At 47.3% G+C, this 21,317-nt stretch overlaps 1 protein-coding gene across 3 annotated transcripts in view; it reads right to left on the minus strand.

Moving 5' to 3' along the window:
* Positions 1–21,317, minus strand: part of LOC119965339 (solute carrier family 22 member 5-like) — a 216,447-nt gene that overhangs the window by 21,803 nt on the left and 173,327 nt on the right. The window contains exons 8-9 of one of the 3 annotated variants that reach the window (XM_038795967.1): positions 13,108–13,290; positions 9,838–9,973 (exon numbers count right to left, since the gene is read on the minus strand). The exons of 1 other annotated variant lie outside the window; for it this stretch is intronic. In XM_038795967.1, coding sequence (XP_038651895.1) covers positions 9,838–9,973; positions 13,108–13,290 — 319 coding nt within the window. The remainder of the gene's footprint in view (positions 1–9,837; positions 9,974–13,107; positions 13,291–21,317) is intronic. One more of the 3 variants, XM_038795968.1, reaches the window with a different exon arrangement.

The following is a 21,317-nucleotide window of genomic DNA, read 5'->3' on the forward strand; positions in this document are numbered from 1 at the left end:
ATGTAGTTGGTGCAGTAAGGGTTAAAAGCCTGGGTTAGTGTGTGCATGACTGCTCCAACAGCGTTTTTAAAATCCTGGTTCGCAAGACAGCTACGTTTTATTTTTCGAGCCAATGGTGCAATTAAAGCATTACAAAGTTTGGCCTGATGGATTTTTATTTATATTAAGAGGGTTCCCTGAAGAGTAGTTAATTAGAGACATTGTGTTCAGTTTAGTAACTTGATGTAGTAAATGGAAGGAGCCAAAGGCTGAAGCAGTCAGGTGTTGAGGTTCAGTTTGTGGCTGGAAGGTGAGCTGAGAAGGTTTTCTGAAGAAATCCAGCCGGAAATTCTGCATTATTCTCATAGGTAAGGTCTCTTTCTTTCAAGCAGTCGCAAAAGGTCTCTCTTTCTCAAAGTGGAGTATTCAAACATCTCTGTATAGCAAGTAATCCTGAGCACTAACTGGATTTAAAAGTGGATTGGGGTCGGAGATGGTTTTGTTGTTTGAATGGAATAAAGATAGCAGTTAAGCGTTATTGTGCCACTGTATTGATTAGCATTGATTAAGGGGCAATTGTAAGCTATTTGCTGTGTGATGTTAAAGATATTTTAATACTGTGTTAATAATAAAGTTTGTTTTAATATACCATATCCCTATTTTGCGTGAAATCACTCCTGGAGTGAGGTATCCTTTCCTCACACTCTTACAAAATTAGAACAAAATGTTAGGGTTTCTGTCCAATATACTAGCCACTGTTGGGGTCTGTTACAGGATCGTAATATTGAATTATTTGGACACTTTCTTGGGAACTGACTTACATTTTAAAAAGGCTATAATTTCACTTTGGACTATGAACAAACTACCTTTTCCAAGAAGTCACATGCCTTCAGTTAAATAACCAGTAAGGCACCTGAGGAGATGAGAAACATTCATTTACTTAAGCTTTAACTGCTGGAGGGAAACAAAACTGCTGCTTTAGAGGCAGAGGCCCTGGTGATCTTACCTTACCTTACTGAGGGAGTTTATATTTTGAACTTGTGTTTTGGACATAGTTTGGGCATATGCCAAGAAGGCAAAGGTTGCCCAAATCGATTTCTTCCTGCCTTGTCTGCAATTCAGTGTGGTTATTAGTATCCAGTTAGAAATTCTCATCTCAGTACAACTTGTCTTATTTGGAATGCTATAAGCTGAGATGAGAATCAAGTCCAGGGACATTGATTCTACTCTGCTCTCCTCCACACCAAATCTCCTTTGGAAAGAACAACCAGACAACTACTGTGGCCAGCGGTCCATTTTAATATGCAGGAACACCAGATTGACAGTCTCAAAACACTTTAGACTTTATCCTTTTTCATAAATTCTTCCTACTGGTTGGAAGTTCTATTCTTCCCTTTACCAGTAACCTTTGCACAGATTCTATTTTTTTCTCCTATGCACGTGCAGCATGCATGCGCATGTATGTATGTGCATGCATTTTGGGATTTTAAAAGGCTACATTGTTCACTTCAGGTTTACAAATTGCATGTTAATCAGTTATGAAATTTGTTTTTTTTAAGTTTTATTTCATAATATCAATCACTCTGATTTATTGAAAGAAATCTGGTTCTACTCATATTCTGAGTCTGGCAATAGCAGAGGTAAACAATTGGGCATTTACCTGTGGAATAGTTGGACGAGAAAAACTGCACATTCCTCCCAACCTGGTTGGAACAACTGTAATTTTAGAAATGTTAATTTCTACCTCAGCAGTATTGCCTGCATTCACCCACATTTTACAAATAGAGCTTCACCTTCCCCACACAACATTTCCAATGCCTCCCTTGCCAATCTCCAATCCTCCACAAACTTCAAATCACCTAAAGCTCTGTAGTTCACATCATGGGCGGAATTCTCTCAGCCCAGGCTGGCCCGGAGAATCGGCAGGACGGGCGCAAATTGCACGATGCCGGTCCGCCAATTCTCCGGAGAGCGTCGGCGCAGCGCCTGTCGGGGTCCGTTCTGCGAGTCCCGCCGCCGCCGTTCACACCTGGTCTTACCCGGCGGGACCTCGGTGAGCATGCATCCAGGGGCGGCCTGGTGGCGGGGGGTCTGACACCAGGGCGGGGGTGTAGCCACCGAAGTTGGCCACTGCCCGACACAAAATGGAGAATTGAAATGCATGCAGGGAAAACAGGACAATGTAAGGAAAACAGACAGGCTGCAGAATCTCCCTGTGTATTCTGTCTGCAAAGAAACCAGACAGCACTGAAACTAACAGTTGCGCATATTAATTGAGCGATTCCCGGGCACAATGGACACAATCGAGAATAACAAAGGTCAAGCCAGTGAGGAAGCCCGATGGATCATGGCAACTGACCATCGATTATCGGGAACTTAATAAAGTCACCCCCACAGTAGCCCCCACGGTAGCCACAAGTCCCGAGACCATGATCAAACAGGGACTCAACGCAAAGTACTTTACGGTTTTGGACATTAGCAACGGCTTCTGGTCCATCCCATTGGCGAAGGCGTGCCATTACAAATTCGCATTCACTTTTAAAGGTCAGCAGTACACGTGGACATGCCTTCCACAATTCCCTCTCCATTTTCCACCAACAGCTGGCAAATGGATTATCAAAATTTTCCCGACCCGAATGTCTGGTCCAGCATGTGGATGACCTATTACTGCAGACAGACACCAAGGCAGAGCACATCACGCTTCTGTCTGAACTCCTGGAACTACTACAAACAATTGGATGTAAAGTGAACCCCAGAAAGGCCCAAATATTGGAGAGTAAAGTGATGTATTTGGGTACAATCATCACACATGGCAAACGCGAGATCGAGTACAAAAGGATTTACTCGATCATCAAATTGCCCCTTCCCCAAAATGTTTCAGCCCTCCGGTCATTTTTAGGACTGGTTGGGTACTGTCTGAACCATATTGACGGTTTTCCGACAAAGGCAGCCCCCCTTGCAGACCTCCTTAAGAAGCCCCTTGGGAATGGCTTCTGCAGCATACGGATGCTGTGGACGATTTAAAAAGAGGCCTTAGCGCAGCCTCTGCACTCCAAGTTGCAGACCCGCTTTCCCCTATGCAATTGAGGTAGGAAGCACAGATCTGACCCTCTCGGCCGTGCTCCTTCAGGAACGGCACAAGCAGCTATGACCAGTGGCTTATGCCTCCAGACTTTTAGACCCAGTTGAGCAAGGATTTTCAGCCTGCGAGAGGCACCTACTCGTAGTATTCTGGGCAGTACAGTACTTTTCGTACATTACCAGACTCAACCCCATAACGATTCTGACCGAACACACCCCCACACAGCTTCTATTAGACGGACGACTGAAGGACGGTTCAGTTAGTAAAATCAGAGCAGCTAGATGGACCCTTCTTTTACGGGGACGGGACATCACTGTGAAACGGACAAAGACACACACCTTTTTAGCAGATAACCTCCAATACCCAGGAAAATCCCATGAATGTGAGATCATATCCCCACTTCACAATATAGGACCCTTCGTTGCAAAGATGCCCCCCAGGAAGATAGGAAATTCAACCCAAAGCCCCCCGCACAGACACGTGTGCACCACTGAGGATTTATGTGGATGGTTCATCCACTGTTTTAAATGGTGAGCGCATTACAGGATGCGGCATCTATGTAGAGGACGCTCAGGGACGTGCACTAGAGGAGATAGCTTTAAAATTACCAGGACACTTAGGCGCGCAGGCAGAAAAACTCGTGGCCATAGCGTACATTGTAGAACACCCAGATTCCTTCCCCAGCCCGGCAGACATCTATTCCGATAGCCTTTACGTCTGCAACAGTTTGACAGATTTTCTACCCCTGTGGAAGTCAAGAGGTTTTGTTTCCGCAGATGGGAAGCCCCTTCCATCAGCCCCATTACTCTGCCATATCCTAGAGAAAGCAAAGGATAGGATTTTTGGAATCATTAAAGTTAGGAGTCATCATCGGTCATCCCCCCCTGGAAATGTGAAAGCCGACGCACTGGCAAAAGCAGGTTCCAGGGACGGACATTTTTGGACACCCCCCGCTAGCGCCCCTGTGAGTTCAGTTCAGGTCACACAGACCAACATTGAGGATTTAGTACAGGCCCAAAAACAGGACAACAATCTCAGGGAGATTTTGATAGGAAAGTATGCGGCCCCGTACGACAAGTTTAAACACGCCCTGACCACGCATGATGGTGTGGTTCTTAAAGATAACCTTTATGTGGTTCCTGAGAAGGACAGGAATCAAATGATTTGCTTATTCCATGACAGTCATGGACACCAAAGTATAGACCCCACCACAGCCCACCTGAGACAGCTCTGTTGGTGGCTAAATTTAAAAGAAGATGTAACGCATTACATTGCAAATTATCTAATTTGTGCACAGAATAACCCGGAGAGGTATTCAAAGAAGGCACAGCTTAGTCACACTCGCCCCGTTAATGGCCCCTGGACTAACCTCCAGATCGATTTTATAGGTCCATTGCCCTCATGCAGGAATGGCTATGAATACATTTTAGTAGTAATTGATATTCACAAAATGGGTAGAGGCATTCCCGTCTCGAACTAATACAGCTAAAACGACAGCAAAGATCCTGACACACCACATCTTTACTAAAATGGGACTCCCCAGAAGTATTGAGTCGGACCAAGGATCTCATTTCACAGGACGGGTCATGAAGAACGTCCTAACCATATTCGGCATTTCACAAAATTTCCACATCGCGTACCACCCTCAGTCGAGTGGTATCGTGGAGCGCATGAATCGGACTCTAAAATCAACCCTTAGAAAGATGGTCCAGCAAAATAACACGACTTGGGATTCGGTACTCCCATTCGCGCTTATGTTTTTAAGAAACACTGTTTCAGCTTCAACAGGTTTCACCCCACACACACTCATGACCGGACGCCCCATGAAAGGTTATGAATTCCTTTTAGTACTTGACTTGACCAGCCCCAAAGTGACAGCCCTCACAAACTAGACAGCGGTCAAACTATTAGCAGAAAACGTAAGATCGGCTCAGTTAGCAGCCGCCGTTAAATTGGGAACGAAAAAGAAACAGAGCAAGGCTTGTTTTGACCGGACAGTACAAGCGACTGAGTTTCAGGTCGGACAGCAGGTGATGCTGTCTGTCTCCAATTCCAGCACATTTCTGTCCCTAAAGTATTCAGGTCCGTATTCCATTGCGGACAAAGTCAGCCACTCGGTCTACAAAATCAAATACCCCAACGGAAAGACTGCGTGGTTCCATATCAACCAGTTAAAGGCATATGGAACACAGTCCAACCACACACATCACGTCATGCTTGACGCAGCACACAACGCCCCGCCCACAAGAGACGCATTTCCACCCTCCCCCTCACAGATCAGCACCTCCACGGACTCAACCTCGACTCTGCCCATTGACTTTAGACCCCGCCCCGACACACCCACAAGCTGCCACAGCAGAGACATTGACAGTGACTCTGATGACAGCCACAGCACTCCTCACTAATGCCCCGATACAGCAGACCCATCACACAGCGACTACGAAGCCGACTCGAGTGATCCCTTTGAGATCACATACATAAAGGCCCCAGACCCAGAACCCCCGCCCCACAATGACGACCCCACTTTCGCTCACTCAAATTTTAACACAACTAATTGGCACCGCGATAATTCGTTCAGACTCGTCCGGAACGACGAGATGGACCCCCGTTCACACAATGCAACCATAGCACGCCTGATCCCATACAAGGGTATGGGATCCGGGAGAAGAGGATGACTTTAAGTCTGACTCATGACACGGCAACCCCTTTGCGACCCTGTTCGCAGAAGATGACGATTGAGGTGTCCAGATGATGTAAAAAGAGGAACCGCTTGAGAGATAAACGGTGTCCTTTTCTGATGAAACCTGCAGTATGTTTGTTGCATGTTTTGTTTGTTGGTGTTTGTTGTTTTTTTTTCTCATGAACAACAGTTCTGCAGCCAGACACCAAGTTTGTCCGCAGAAACCTAGGAGAATTTGCCAGACGCCTTATCAGCTGAAATGTCTGAAGCCCAGCCAACAGGCATAACGGCCGAAACCTCTTAGAGCTTGCTAGCTCCAGTTTCGTAACTGCTCTTCTGTTTGAAGGATAGAAGAGGCAAACCCCATGATGACTACATTCTTGCCTGTCCGTTTCAGGCCGCTCAGCAGTGGAGTAACGGCATTGAGGACCCGCCCTGTCTGAGGACCCCCCTCTGGTCAGCTAAGCTTGGGTACAGCACAGCACGCCCTACCCGGGGATTCCACCCAAATCTTACCCGTCGCGGCCCATACGCAACTCATTTCGGAAGTCTTGTTTCTAAAAGCTTGGTTCTGTTTGTTTTATTTTAGGTAGCCCTTTGGTTGCCAATTCCACATGCTATTTACATCCAGGAACATTGGGATGGTAAATTGCAAAGCTTGCGAGATGGCTCGCAGTGGTAGAGTATTTAAGTATATGTCTGGTCCTAAAATTCGGTTTTGAAAAAAAAAAATGAGGGAGTCACAGGGAGTGACCATTCATAAAGGGTATTTGGCAGTACAGGACAGACAGACGGTAAGATCCGAGATGTTAAACAAAATAGTAACAGAAACTATCCTTGATCCCACAGAATCCCAGAAGATCCAGAGAAGACACCGCAAGAGAAGAGAAGAAAAAAGATGAAGATGTTTTTCATTTTTGTATCATGGATTATGGAATCCATGTGGTTGCGTGCGGACGCGAACCCCCTTACCCCCACTCCACCAGCCGTTAATGTTTCACTTCCTCAGACCACTCAAAGCCCAGTAACAAGCAGCAGTAACCCGACCTGGTGTATTAAATTTATGGCTTGGTACTCCTTGTCATACGTAGTGGAATCACTTTTGGCGATAGCAGTAATTTGCATCATAGTGCAGACCCTTCGGATGAGGAAATGGCGAAGGAGAGCCTACCGTTCTCGTACCTCGACAGTATATAGGATGAGATCCCCTATATTCGGATTCCACCAGTCCCCCGAACCCCTCGAAATGCAATAAAGAATTTTCCGTTGTCGCTTTGTCAATAAAGATATGTGTTTTGTGTAAAGATGTTTAACTCTGAGCTCGACTGCCGAGTCAGAGAAGGTAAAATGTGAATGTTGCTATTATTTATACTGTTTGGAAGTTTATATGCTTGTATGTTTTCAGTGAGTGTAGTTTATTTCAGATTAGTTAGATGTTCCAGTTTGTTGTTTTGTACTGCATGTCCCCTTATGACATAGCGCCAAATAGAGATTGTAAGGTAAAATTTTCTGCATAGTTGAGGAAAGTGCAGAAGCCATGGAACACACTGAGGTCAGGGGATGGAAGTGTAGCCACCGAAGTTGGCCACTGCCCGACACAAAATGGAGAATTGAAATGCATGCAGGGAAAACAGGACAATGTAAGGAAAACAGGCAGGCTGCAGAATCTCCCTGTGTATTCTGTCTGCAAAGAAACCAGACAGCACTGAAACTAACAGTTGCGCATATTAATTGAGCGATTCCCGGGCACAATGGACACAATCGAGAATAACAAAGGTCAAGCCAGACTCTTCGGTGCCAGCAGGAGTCCCGGACAATAAGTTACAAACAGCCCCAAGAACCGCCCAGCAATCAGGAAACAGCCCCAGTATTGGGGAATTCAAACCAATCGATTGGTATGAGGTCCAATCGATTGCAAGCAGGTATAGGTTCGCCCAGATGGGCACGAAGCCCCTGGGACCTATAAAAGTCAGGTCCCAAGTCCAGCTCGCTCTCTTAGCCGGCCCTCCCAGCAGAACACCTTTGCAGCAGCTCTCTAAGAACTTGAACGTGAGAAGGAGAGGCCTGGCCAACAGCTACACCGACAAGTAAGTGTCTAACCAACGTTCACTACGAGAGTAAACACTCCTGACCCCTTAGCCCGTACCAACTGGGAAGCTTGCAGTCTCAGGACAGAACAAGAGGCCATTGTTCCCTGATCCAGTGTGTTCCGTTAACCAAGATAAGTATTGGCTTATGGTGGTAGGAATAGTTTAGTCGGTTAGTATTAGTTGCATGAGTATCGATTTCCTGTGTAATAATAAATGTGTTTGATTGAACCTTACTAACTGGTGTATTGAGTCATTGATCTGAACTTGAATCTCGTGGCGGTATCATAAGGATACCTGGCGACTCTAGAGCTAAGGAATAAAACAGAGCCAATTGAGTGTAAAGCACACTCACCAGAACGAGCAACAGGGGGGCGGGAAGATGGCCTCCGCTGTGGCCTGGCCTGCGATCGGGACCTACCGATCAGTGGGCCAGCCTCTAAGGCTGAGGGTCTCTGTTGTTCCGCCCTGGACCCTGTAGCCCTATTTTGCGTCGGGGTCAGTGCGGAGAAGGGAGCCACTGCACATGCGCGCATTGGTGCCGGTTCCAATGCGCATGCGCAGACCTGTGGCACCCACCTGACACCGGGATCAGCAGCTGGAGCGGCGTGGGTTGCTCCAGTGCCGTGCTGGCCCCCTATAGGGGTCAGAATCGCCTCTCCTGAGGCCAAGGTGACACCGTTGAGAATCGCAACGGTGTTTACGACAGTGTCAACACTTAGCCTCAGGATCAGAGAATCCCGCCCCATATTCCACACCAAAATGGAATTTTCCCATCCTGCCAGTAGCGGGTTTGGTGGAGGGCGGGAGTGGAGAATCCAGCAAGAGCCAAAAAGCCTGAAACACACTGGCATAAAGTTACGGTTCCATTTTCCCAATGGCAGATTATTGGTGGGCCAGTCTTCCAATTGGCAGGTGGCGCAAATGCCATTTTCATCTAGTGACTGCTCAGTAAGACAGCTGCCTACCAGTGTCCTGTCAGACCTTTCGATCGTGAAATTATGTCAGTCAAGGAACAGACTGTTTCTTGAAGCTGCTAGCCTTTTTCCCCTGGGTTGCTGACATCCTCTGTGGTCTCGTGAAGACAGATAGGCTGGAGAGACTGATATGAGTGTGCTGAACATAGCGCAAGGGCCTCAAATCCGCCTCTAACCGCAGGCAGAAGAATCAGCTGCCGGCCCACCAGGTGACTTGGAGGGATTTCGTCTGTGCTTCAGTAAAGTGCGAATCTGGGGCTGGTCTATACCATTCCAGCCAGTGGGAAAGGCACCAGTGGAACTATCTGCCACCACATTTAGGCCAGAATCTTCTGGCCGTTCACTGCGACAGATTTGCTGGTAATGCCGGATGCGCACCCCCGCTTGCGGTCGGGGGCCGCAGCCGAATGCCCGCCGGGTTTGACCGAGTCCCGCCGGTGCCATTCACGTGTGGTCCTACCCGGCGGGACCTCGGCGTTCATGCTGTGGGGGCCGTCCTAGTGTGGAGGAGGGGGGATCCAACTCCAGGGGAGCCTCCACGGTGGCAAGGCCCACAATCGGGACTTACCGATCGGCAGGCGGGCTTATCCGGGGTGGGGGGGGGCTATGTTCCTCCACGCCGGGCCCCTGTAGGGCTCTGCCATGTTGCCGTGGGCCGGCGTGGAGAAGGTAACCCAGGCGCAAATTCGTGCCGGCCGTGCTGGTGCCCGTATCGACAGCTGGTGCTGCATGAAGCGCTCCAGTGCCGTGCTGGCGCCCTGTGCGGCGCAGGATCACTGATCCAAGGGGCCAGATGATGCCATCGTAAAACGCTCCTACGTAGCCCCAGGATCGCAGAATCCCACCCCACATCTTCCAACAGCCTTTTGATAAACTCCTCCAACTTTCTCACAAAGGACATGCGTCTGCTCTTTTCTCCTCTGTGGAGCTCCTTGGGGATAAAATCTGCATTAAAAATATTGTAAACATGCAAGTTATTCAGAGCAGAAAACTGAGAGGAATGACTGAATCATAAAGACCATACGCACTTACGCCTTAATTTTCTGCATCTGGCCAATGGTTTCTGGGAGAGGAGTATTGAGTGTTTCGGGCAGAAACAGGACCAGAATTGCTGCAAGAATTGTAAAACTCCCCATCAGAATAAAAGGGAGAAACTCATAATGAACACCTGTGAAAATATAAATGATACTGTGAAGATCAGCACAACAATATAAAGCCACAGACAGACCATGTAAGACAGGCCTTATTGTCAATAACCACGCTTTACTGCTTTTTTTTTAAACTACAAAAGTAGAGTGAGGATTATTTTTGGTTTATATTTTTGAGATTTTTTTTCTGCCGTTTTTTAGTCTTTTTCACATACCACTTGGACAGCACGGTAGCACAATGGTTAGCACAGATGCTTCACAGCTCCAGGGTCCCAGGTTTGATTTGTGGCTGGGTCACTGTCTGTGAGGAGTCTGCACGTTCCCCCGTGTCTTCGTGGGTTTCCTCCGGGAGCTCCGGTTTCCTCCCACAGTCCAAAGATGTGCGGGTTAGGTGGATTGGCCATGCTAAATTGCCCTTAAGTGTCCAAAAAGGTTAAGTGGGGGGTTAGAGGGATAGGGTAGATACGTGGGCTTGAGTAGGGTGCTCTTTGTAAGAGCTGGTGCAGGCTCGATGGGCCGAATGGCCTACTCTGCACTGTAAATTCTATTATTCTATGATTTCCCAGTAAAGAGTGGGAAACTTGTTCCTAATTAGCAAATGGAGTATTGAGCTAGAATTACCTTCTGTTTCGCTTGAAATTTCTGAGGAAGCAACATGGATAGATCAGGATTTTTAAAAAACGATTCATGGAATCTAGGTATCGCTTTCAAGGCCAGCATTTATTATACATCCCTCATGGTTATTGAGAAGTAGTGAGTCACTTTTTTGAGCTATTGCAGTCCATGAGATGGGAGTGCACCCACAGTCAGTTGCCATGACTTAAATTAGAAAGCAGCACAAAGTTTGCATCTGAACTGAATTGCAAATAACCAGCAGTATTAATTGTGCATCAGATTCCCAATACCTGTTTTCAGGGCTTACTCGATTCTTCTCCCCGCAATGATGAAGGAATGACAATATATTTCCAAATCAAGTTGGCGTGCACCTTGGAAAGGAACTTGCGTGTGATTGATGAGCGTGAACCACTCCGGCGTTGGGCCGCCCAGAAGGTGCGGAATCATCCGCACCTTCAGGGGCTAGGCCGGCGCCAGCGGGGTTTCGGTGGGTCTCCGCCGGCTGGCGCGAGTTGGCACATGCGCGGGAGTGCCAGCGTGTGCTGGCATCATCCCAGCGCATGTGCAGGGGGATTCTTCCCCACGCCGGCCATGGCGGACTGTTACACAGGCCGGGGCGGAGGCAAAGACTGCCCCCACAGCACAGGCCCGCCTGCGGTTTGGTGGGCCCCGAACGCGGGCCAGGTCACCGTGGGGGCCTCGCCCGGGGCCAGATCCCCCCCCCCCTGCCCTCAGCAGGCCACCCTCAGAGCCAGATCCCGCCGGTATGGACCTTGTGTAATATACACCGGCGGGACCCGCCGAAAACGGGTGGCCACTCGGCCCATCGCGGGCTGGAGAATCGCCGGGGGGATTCTGCCAACGGCCCCCGAATGGCGCGGCGCGATTCCCGCTCCTGCTGAAAAACCGCCGTCGGTGCGGGATTCACGCCGCCCCCCCTCAGCGATTCTCTGGCCTGGCGGGGGGGTCGGAGAAACCCGCCCCTGTTATCTATTGATCAGAATACTTGCTTTAGGATTTGTTCAATTTTTCCAAACATATTTATGATTTTGCTACAGATTATTATTTAAACAGCAATAGTTAATTCTTAATTTATACCTATGAAATCAGTCATCGTACAAAAATGCTTCCTTTGTCCACCTGTTATTTCTACACTTTACAGAAAGTCAAGAAACATAAGAACATATGGCCATGCCCTGTTCCACTATTTGTTAAGATTATGGCTGATCTTTGACCACAACTCTATTTTCCCACCTGATCGCCATATTGCTTGAACTGTTTAGAATCCAAAAATATATTGATCTCAGACTTGAATTTCAGGATATCTGCCAGGTTAAATTTAGAAGAGGCGTCCCAATCTACATCATTCTGCCATTTTTGTCGAGAGAGATAGCATAGGCAGTCGATGCTGTATCACCACAAATTAAGTGACTATACCCACAGCCACACATACCTTTTCTCTCATTCTCTCTGCTGACATAGCTTCCTTGATCAAAGGTGGTGATATTAAAAGTGAAAACTTAAAGGATTGCCATATTGTTTACAGCTGATGATTTTGCAATGGAATGTTTGTAGACAGCTTGGGAAGATTTACATTCGGAATTAAATGCTAACCTTTCTATATCTTTGTACAGGGAAAGATCATCCAAAATCAGTGCACCAACGTAACAGGGCGGATGAACAGTAACCAGCAATGTGTTCCAATGGACTTGAGGAAGGAGGTCTACAATCCCTGGGTAGACTCACCAGGGAGGTGGTGGGAGATGGAGAAGCTGAAAGATGAAGCCATCAGAATTGGCTTGACAATGAGGTGACTATCCTTCAGGTTAGTGACTATCTTCTTTGAACATGTTATTAGATAAAAATCTCACCAATTATTGCTGTGTCACTTCATAATCAGAAAATGAAGATATTTTAAATAATTTTTCTCAGGCATTTATTGGCATTATGCTTTCACTGAAATGCTACCACCCTTTTTTTCAATCAGTGAGATAAGATACAGTATCTACCTGTCTACAGGGCAACACGGTGGCACAATGGGTAGCACTGCTGCTTCACAGCTCCAGGGACCCGGGTTAAATTCTGGCCTCGGGTGACTGTGTGAAGTTTGCACTTTCTGGGTCTGCGTTGGTTTCCTCCGGGTGCTCCGGTTTCCTCCCACAGTCCAAAGATATGCAGGTTAGGTGGGCTGGCCATGCTAAATTGCCCCTTAGGTGTCTAAAAGGTTAGGTGTGGTTACTGGATTATGGGGATAGGGTGGAGGTGTGGGCTTAAGCAGGATGTTCTTTCCAAGGGTTGGTGCAGATGCGTTGGGCCAAATGGCCTCCTTCTGCATTATAGGGATTCCATGGAGTAGATGTTGGATGACCAATATGTAGCTATGAGGAGACTGCTCAGGTATCCTCTGCATAGCTCTAGCTTCATTTACACCATATGCATATTAACCTATGAGTACTTGGTAATGATCGGTGGGTAGTTGGATAACGTAAGACGTTTTCTTATATTCTACCTACACACATATGTTAAACAGTTACCTTACCGAGATAAAAAATGTAAGGCGAGATGATGGCACCAAACCTGCAGGCCATGGAACTTATTCCGACACCCATATTTCTTACCACAGTTGGATACAGCTCAGCAGTGTAGACATAAACTATGGAAAAAGCACATGTGGCCCCAAACTTTCCAATCATCACCAACACTGTGGCAAGTGCTGAAAGATCTAGAAAAAAATACACAGATACATAAACTTAGTGGAAGGTGCACAGGTTTCTGTTTTGTTGTGTTGTAGTGGATTAGATAGGGTTGTGGGGATTGTCTAGTCTCCTAAAAGTATGCTGCAGTCTCTTTATCCAAACTGTTTATTTTCGGCAAGTATTTAGAACTTCCACACGAGGTTTGAGATTCTCCTCTTCCAGACTTCTTATTTCTCTGTCATGTGTTCTGACATCACAAATACATCTGATGGAAACACTTTACATTTCCCTCCAAGTCTTTATCCCCATCATATTTACACCCTCCGACATCGGCCCACTCTCAGTTGTCTTGACCACTTTCCATTACCTTGCTCTCACCTCTTTTTGAGGTCAAGGATATTCAGTACTCTCCCTCCAGTTGGTGGAATGATCTTCTCCTGAGTAGCTGTAGTGCTTGTATAAAGTATTTCTTATTCTTCAGTATCTTAGTAGGAAATTAAATATCAATTGGCTTTCCTTCCGAGGATATTAAGGTGCTGTTGTATCTCCTGGTGGTATCTCACTGGCCTGTCTCAACCCTCCACAGGTTGTAATCTCGGGACTACTCCCTGTGCCACATGCCAGTGAGGTTAGAAATAGGAAAATAGAGCAGCTAAACACGTGGCAAAAAAGCTGGTGTAGGAGGGAGGGTTTCAGTTATCTGGACCACTGGGAGCTCTTCCGGGGCAGTTGTGACCTGTATAAGGACGGGTTGCATCTAAACTGGAGAGGCATAAATATCCTGGCCGCGAGGTTTGTTAGTGTCACATGGGAGGGTTTAAACTAGTATGGCAGGAGGGTGGGTACCGGAGCAATAGGTTAGAAGGTGAAAAGACTGAGGGAGAACTAGGGCCAGTATGGCTCTGAGGAAGAGCAGACAGGAAGATGTTGCTGGAAACAGCGGCATCGGTGGCCTGAAGTGCATATGTTTTAATGCAAGAAGTATAACAGGTAATACAGAAGTATAACAGAATTTAGAGCTTGGATTAGTACTTGGGACTATAATGTTGTTGCCATTACAGAGAGCTGGTTGAGGGAAGGACAGGATTGGCAGCTAAATGTTCCAGGATTTAGATGTTTCAGGCGGGATAGAGGGGGAGGTAAAAGGGGTGGAGAGATGCACTAATGGTTAGGGAGAATATCACAGCTGTACTGCGGGAGGACACCTCAGAGGGCAGCAAGGCTATATGGGTAGAGATCAGGAATGAGAAGGGTGCAGTCACAACGTTGGGGGTTTACTACAGGCCTCCTTACAGCCAGCGGGAGATAGAGGAGCAGATAGGTAGACAGATTTTGGGAAGGAGTATAAGCAACAGGGTTGTTGTGATGGGAGAATTTAATCTCCCCAATATTGACTGGAAGTCACTTAGTGCTAGGGGCTTGGACGGAGCAGAGTTTGTAAGGAGCATCCAGGAGGGCTTCTTAAAACAATATGTAGATAGTCCAACTAGGGAAGGGGCTATACTGGACCAGGCATTGGGGAATGAGCGCAGCCAGGTGGCAGAAGTTTCAGTAGGGGAGCATTTCGGGGACAGTGACCACAATTCAGTAAGTTTTAAAGTACTGGTGGACAAGGATAAGAGTAGTCCTCGGGTGAATGTGTTAAATTGGGGGAAGGCTAATTTTAATAATATTAGGCGGGAACTGAAGAATCTAGATTGGGGGCGGATGTTTGAGGGTAAATCTGACATGTGGGAGGCTTTCAAATGTCAGTTGAAAGGAATTCAGGACCAGCAAGTTCCTGTGAGGAAGGACAAATATGGCAAATTTCAGGAATTTTGGATAACGAGAGATATTTTCTTGTCAAAAAAAAGGAGGCATTTGTCAGGGCTAGAAGGCTGGGAACAGACGAAGCCTGTGTGGAATATAAGGAAAGTAGGAAGGAACTTAAGCAAGGAGTAAGGAGGGCTAAAAGGTCTCACGAAAAGCCATTGGCAAATAGGTTTAAGAAAAATCCCAAGGCTTTTTACACGTACATAAAAAGCAAGAGGGTAGCAAGGGAAAGGGTTAGCTCACTGAAGGACAGGGGAGGGAATCTATGTGTGGAGCCAGAGGAAATGGGCGAAGTACAAAATGAATACTTTGGATCAGTATTCACCAAAGAGAAGGAAGTGGTGGATGTGGAGTCTGGAGAAGGGTGTGTAGATAGCCTAGATCACATTGAGATCCAAAAGGACGAGGAGCGGGTTTCTGCGAAAAGGGGGCTATGTCCCCATGCCGACGGGAAACCTGGCGCCAACTACACCGTCGTCAACAGCCCCCGAAAGTGAGGAATTCTCCAAGTTTTCAGGGGCTAGTTTGACGGAGGAGTGGTTGGCGGTGCTCCACCTGGAGCCGAAGGGCTGACGCGAGTTTGCGCATGTGCAGACCGGCTGGTATATTTCCGCGCATGCGCGGGGGTTCTCTTCTCCGCGCTGGCTCCTGGGCAATATTCTGGAGCCCTGCAGGGGCCCGGCACGGAGGAAAGACGGCCCCCCATGGAATCAGCCCGCCCACAGATCGATAGGCCCCGATTGCGGGCCAGGCCACTGTGGGGTCCTGGATCCCCCAGTGCCCCACCCCCGCCCCGTGCCAGGTCCCGCTGTGCGTGGTGAGTAATTCATGCCGGCAGGACTGACCAAAACTGGACGGCCAGTCGGCTCATCAGGGTCAGGAGAATCGCTCGGGGGGCCGCTGTCAACGGCACCTGACCGGGGTGGCGAAAATCCCTCCGGCCCCTGAAAAACAACGCCGGAGAAGAGGGCAGCCGGCTTTGGGGCGGGATTCATGCCTCCCCCGGGGATTCTCCGACCCAGCCGACTTGTTGGGTGTCTTGAAAAATATTAAGGCGGATAAGTAACCAGGGCCTGATGGGATCTATCCCAGAATACTGAAGGAGGCAAGACAGGACATTGCTGAGGCCTTGACAGAACTCTTTGGATCCTCATTGTCTTCAAGTGATATCCCGGACGACTGGAGAATAGCCAATGTTGTTCCTATGTTTATGAAGGGTAGCAAGGATATTCCAGGGAACTACAGGCCAGTGAGCCTTATGTCAGTGAAGAATTCTTCGAGACAGGATCTACTCCCATTTGGAAGCAAGTGGACGTATTAGCGAGAGGCAGCACGGTTTTGTGAAGGGGAGGTCATGTCTCATTAACTTGATCGAGTTTTGCGAGGAGTTCACAAAGATGGTTGATGCAGGTAGGGCAGTGGATTTTGTCTATATGGACTTCAATAAGGCCTTTGACAAGGTCCATCGTGGCAGACTGGTACAGAAGGTGAAGTTACACGGGATCAGAGGTAAGCTGGCAAGATGGATACAGAACTAGCTAGGTCATAGAAGGCAGAGAGTAGCAATGGAAGGGTGCTTTTCTAATTGGAGGGCTGTGACTAGTGGTGTTCTGCAGGGATCAGTGCTGGGACCTTTGCTGTTCGTAGTATACATGAAAGATTTGGAGGAAAATGTAACTGGTCTGATTAGTAAGTTTGCGGACGATACAAAGGTTAGTAGAACTGCGGATAGCGATGAGGACTGTCAAGAGGATACAGCAGGATTTAGATCGTTTGGAGACTTGGGCGGAGAGATGGCAGATGGAGTTTAATCCGGAAAATGTGAGGTAATGCATTTTGGAAGGTCAAATACAGGTAGGGAATATGCAGTGAATGGTAGAACCCTCAAGAGTATTGAAAGTCAGAGAGATCTAGGTGTACAGGTCCACAGGTCACTGAAAGGTGCAACACAGGTGGAGAAGGTAGTCAAAAAGGCATATGGCATGCCTTCATTGGCTGGGGCATTGAGTATAAGAATTGGCAAGTCATGTTGCAGCTGTATGCTAGTTGGGCATACACTTGGAGCATAGTGTTCAATTCTGGTCGCCACACTACCAGAAGGATGTGGAGGCTTTCGAGAGGGTGCAGAGAGATTTACCAGGATGTTGCCTGCATGGAGGGCATTAGCTATGAGGTGAGCTTGAATAAACTCGGTTTGTTCTCACTGGAACAACGGAGGTTGAGGGGCGACCTGATAGAGGTGTACAAAATTATGAGGGACATAGACAGAGTGGATAGTCAGAGTCTTTTTCCAAGGGTAGAGGGGTCAATTACTAGGGGGTATAGGTTTAAGGTGCGAGGGGCAAGATTCAGAGGAGATGTACGAGGCAAGTTTTTTTACACAGAGGGTTGTGGGTGCCTGGAACTCGCTACCGGAGGAGGTGGTGGAAGCAGGGACGATAGTGACGTTTAAGGGGCATCTTGACAAATACATGAATAGAATGGGAATAGAGGGATACGGACCCCAGAAGTGTAGAAGATTTTAGTTTGATGGGCAGCATGGTCGGCACAGGCTTGGAGGGCCGAAGGGCCTGTTCCTGCGTTGTACTTTTCTTTGTTCTTTGTAATATTGTAACATTTTCCAATGATTCCAACTTTCCTCTATTGGTCTCAGGCGTGATTGTTTCATTGTTTGTCGTCTATTTTACCCTCTTGTGTTCATTTGTGGTGAAGCTGGATTTGACTTTTTGTGTCAGGGATGGACACTGTGTTCTCAATCTTCTTCCTTCACTCTGATGGTGAGATTCGATAACTCAAAAGATCTAGATTTAGGTCTTTGTTTTCTTTAATAAATCAAATTAATATGTCATGTACATCTCTCAGCTTTTCCATTTGCTTGAGGATGTGAGGCAAACTGTTTTGATGAACAAAGCGTATTCGTGTGCAAAATTTTGAAATAGCTCATTTGCAAATTGCAGCCGATTGTCGGCCACTAAAATGTCTGGAATGCTGTGTATTTAATAAATTCTGTTGAGGGATCGAATGACTTGTTTCTGCTGTGATACAATGCAAGCAGCTTACTCCAATCTACCATGAGCAGCAGACAATAGGGAAGGTTTTCCACTTAAATTAAAATGAGTACATTTCCACGTTCTCTGCTAGAAACTAATAATAACTCTTTTTGTTCTTGACAATTTACAGCACTAGTAAGACAGTTAGGAATCATTTCTTGTACAGAGCGGGTAATGTCTGGTTACCGGACTGATTGTTGTGTCCTCGCATACTTTACAGTACCTAGATAACCTTGGTAACATTTTCGATGAATATCAAGCTGAAATGCCCTCAGTATGATTATTTTCTCATTGAAGACTAAGCCATCAATGAAAATGAGATGCTTACACCATTCAAAGGACTGGTGTAGTATCAGATTACTGGGGACATATTCTGGCCATCCTTCCAGACAATACTCTCAGATTTGAACAGTAAGAAGTTTTACAACACCAGGTTAAAGTCCAACAGGTTGGTTTCAAACACGAGCTTTTGGAGCACTGCTCCTTCCTCAGGTGAATGGAGAGGTATGTTCCAGAAACATTTATATAGACAAAGTCAGAGATGCCAGACAATGCTTGGAATGCGAGCATTTGCGGGTAATCAAATCATTACAGATCCAGAGATAGGGGGTAATCCCAGGTTAAAGAGGTGTGAATTGTCTCAAGCCAGGACAGTTGGTAGGATTTTGCAAGTCCAGGCCAGATGGAGGAGGGTGAATGTAATGCGACATGAATCCAAGATCCCGGTTGAGGCCGCACTCATGCGTGCGGAAGTCAGCTATAAGTTTTTGCTCGGCAATTCTGCGTTGTCGCGTGTCCTGAAGACCGCCTTGGAGAACACTTACCCGAAGATTAGAGGCTGAATCCCCATGACTGCTGAAGTGTTCCCCGACTGGAAGGGAACATTCCTGCCTGGTGATTTTCGCACAATGCCCGTTCATTCGTTGGCATTCAGCATATACCCGTAACCCAATAACCCCCCCCCCCCCCATTAACCTTACTTTTTAAGACACTACGGGCAATTTAGCATGGCCAATCCACCTAACCCGCACATCTTTGGACTGTGGGAGGAAACCGGAGCACCCGGAGGAAACCCATGCACACAGGGGGAGGACGTGCAGACTCCACACAGACAGTGACCCAGCCGGGAATCGAACCTGGGACCCTGGAGCTGTGAAGCATTTATGCTAACCACCATGCTACCGTGCTGCCCTACTCTGTCTGATCATTTTGTGATTTTCCATGTGCATGAAGATTTCCTTCACAACAGATGCAAGCATTTTCTTGATGACTGATAACCCATCATACACCTAGCTTGTGCTTTGGAGAACCAAGCAGTGAGTTGCATATCACAGAATTCCCAATCTCTGATCTACTCATGCAGCTATGTACATGTGTGGCTAGTCCATTAAGTTTTGGTCAACGGTGATCTTCATGATATTGTTGGTGGGGGATTCAGTGTTAATTGTGTTATTCAATATCAAGTGAATGTGGTTAGACCCACTCTTATTGGAGATGATCATTGTCTGGCATTTGTGTGGCACAAATGAAAGCCATACTTACCTGCTTGCTGGGAAGAGATGCTGGGTACTCCAAATCCTGACAGTCTTCGGCCTTAGGACACATGTGCAGGCTGGGAGTGAGCTGAATATGGGTACTTTAGTATCTTCACATTCTTTGTGCCCAGGACAGGCCCTGTCCGCCTACCTGAAGAAAAGTAGAGCTCAAAAGGCCAGGTCAGATGACCTCGCAGAGTCGCGAAGTGTCTCACAGTGGGACAAGGGAGGGGACAGGGAGAGGTCCCAAGAAAAATCCAAGTTATACGTCAAAGACAGGAGACATTAACAGGTTCCAATTCAGTTAAGAAAAAAGAAAAGAGCAGAGAAACTGGTTCGAATTAGAAAACAGGGCTGCAGGGAACAGACTTTAAGTGAAATGGGCTCGGAGATGCACTGGTCATCGAAGATTGCTCAGAACAAGCCCCGAGGACCCAAAAAAGCAGCTAAAGATTGGCAACATTGTGATGTAGGCTACTGAGGTATCTTTAGAGCAGTAGTGTTCTGTCTGGCCTGGCCAGAAAGCTGAAATTGTGCATGTAAATTGATGCTTGAATGTACTCAGGTACCGAGGGGAATAAAATCTCGAAGGCAAGACTGAAACCCTGCAAGGTGGGCAGTTGTTGAAGCCACCCAAGGTGGAATGAATTTCAAGGCAAAGGCCGGGATTCTCCAATCCTGAGGCCACGTTCTGACGCCAGCGTGAAAAGTGGCGTGTACCACTCCAGCGTCAACGGGCCTCATCTGGCAGTTATCCACCCCTTCCTAGGGGGCTAGTATGGCGCCGGAGTGGTCTCCGCAGCTCCTGCGCCCAAAAGCCACGGCCGGCGCGAGTTCGTGCATGTGCCCCACTGCCGGTGCGAGTTTGCGCATGTTCCTGAGTTCGCCGGCCCCCAGACAATATGGCGGAGCCCTACAGGGGCCCGGCACGGAGGAACATAGGCCCCCATGGAAATAGCCCACCCGCAGATTGGCAGGCACCGATCGCGGGCCAGGCCACCGCTCCCCTTTGGGGTCGGGTCTGACGCCAACCCGGCATGGGGTTGGAGAATCCCGGCCGTAGTTTACAGACATTTGGGTGAGTCATTGTGAAATCCATGGAATCCGCTTTGGTTGCATTTGACATTTATTGTGCAATGTGAAATGTCCAAGCACAGGTGTCATGTGAATTCACATGTACCTCATAGTTACCCTGAATGTGAGAATATAAATTAATTATTGTAAATGGTTTTATCTTTCTAACCTTGCATGCTAAAATTTATTTTTGGAATCTTGTGGCTTTCTTGACTTAATACGTGTCTTTGATCTCAAACTTTATCAAATTTAAAGAAACCATTATTGGTCCCTAACCAGATCTCAACAACAACCTTTGGTCTGGCAAAGAATCATAACATGGGAAACCTAAATCCAGTGGCCTTTTATAATGTATGCATTGGGTTTCCTGACAGTGTTAGTCAGGAAGCTCAATCCATCTTTAACCCGCCTTCAAAGTACTGACAATAAAATTCCTATAATTCATCCTGAGATCACAATGATTATTGGCCTCATGCTAAATTAAGTTTGCCCGCCAGCCATGCTGCTGCTGGTGAGACCAGAAGATTCCATCCTCTGTATCTGTTCATGACATTTCAATTATCTCTGTACCTGGACTCTCAA

This window comes from Scyliorhinus canicula, chromosome 4 (genome assembly GCF_902713615.1).
Source record: "Scyliorhinus canicula chromosome 4, sScyCan1.1, whole genome shotgun sequence".
NCBI lineage: Eukaryota > Metazoa > Chordata > Chondrichthyes > Carcharhiniformes > Scyliorhinidae > Scyliorhinus > Scyliorhinus canicula.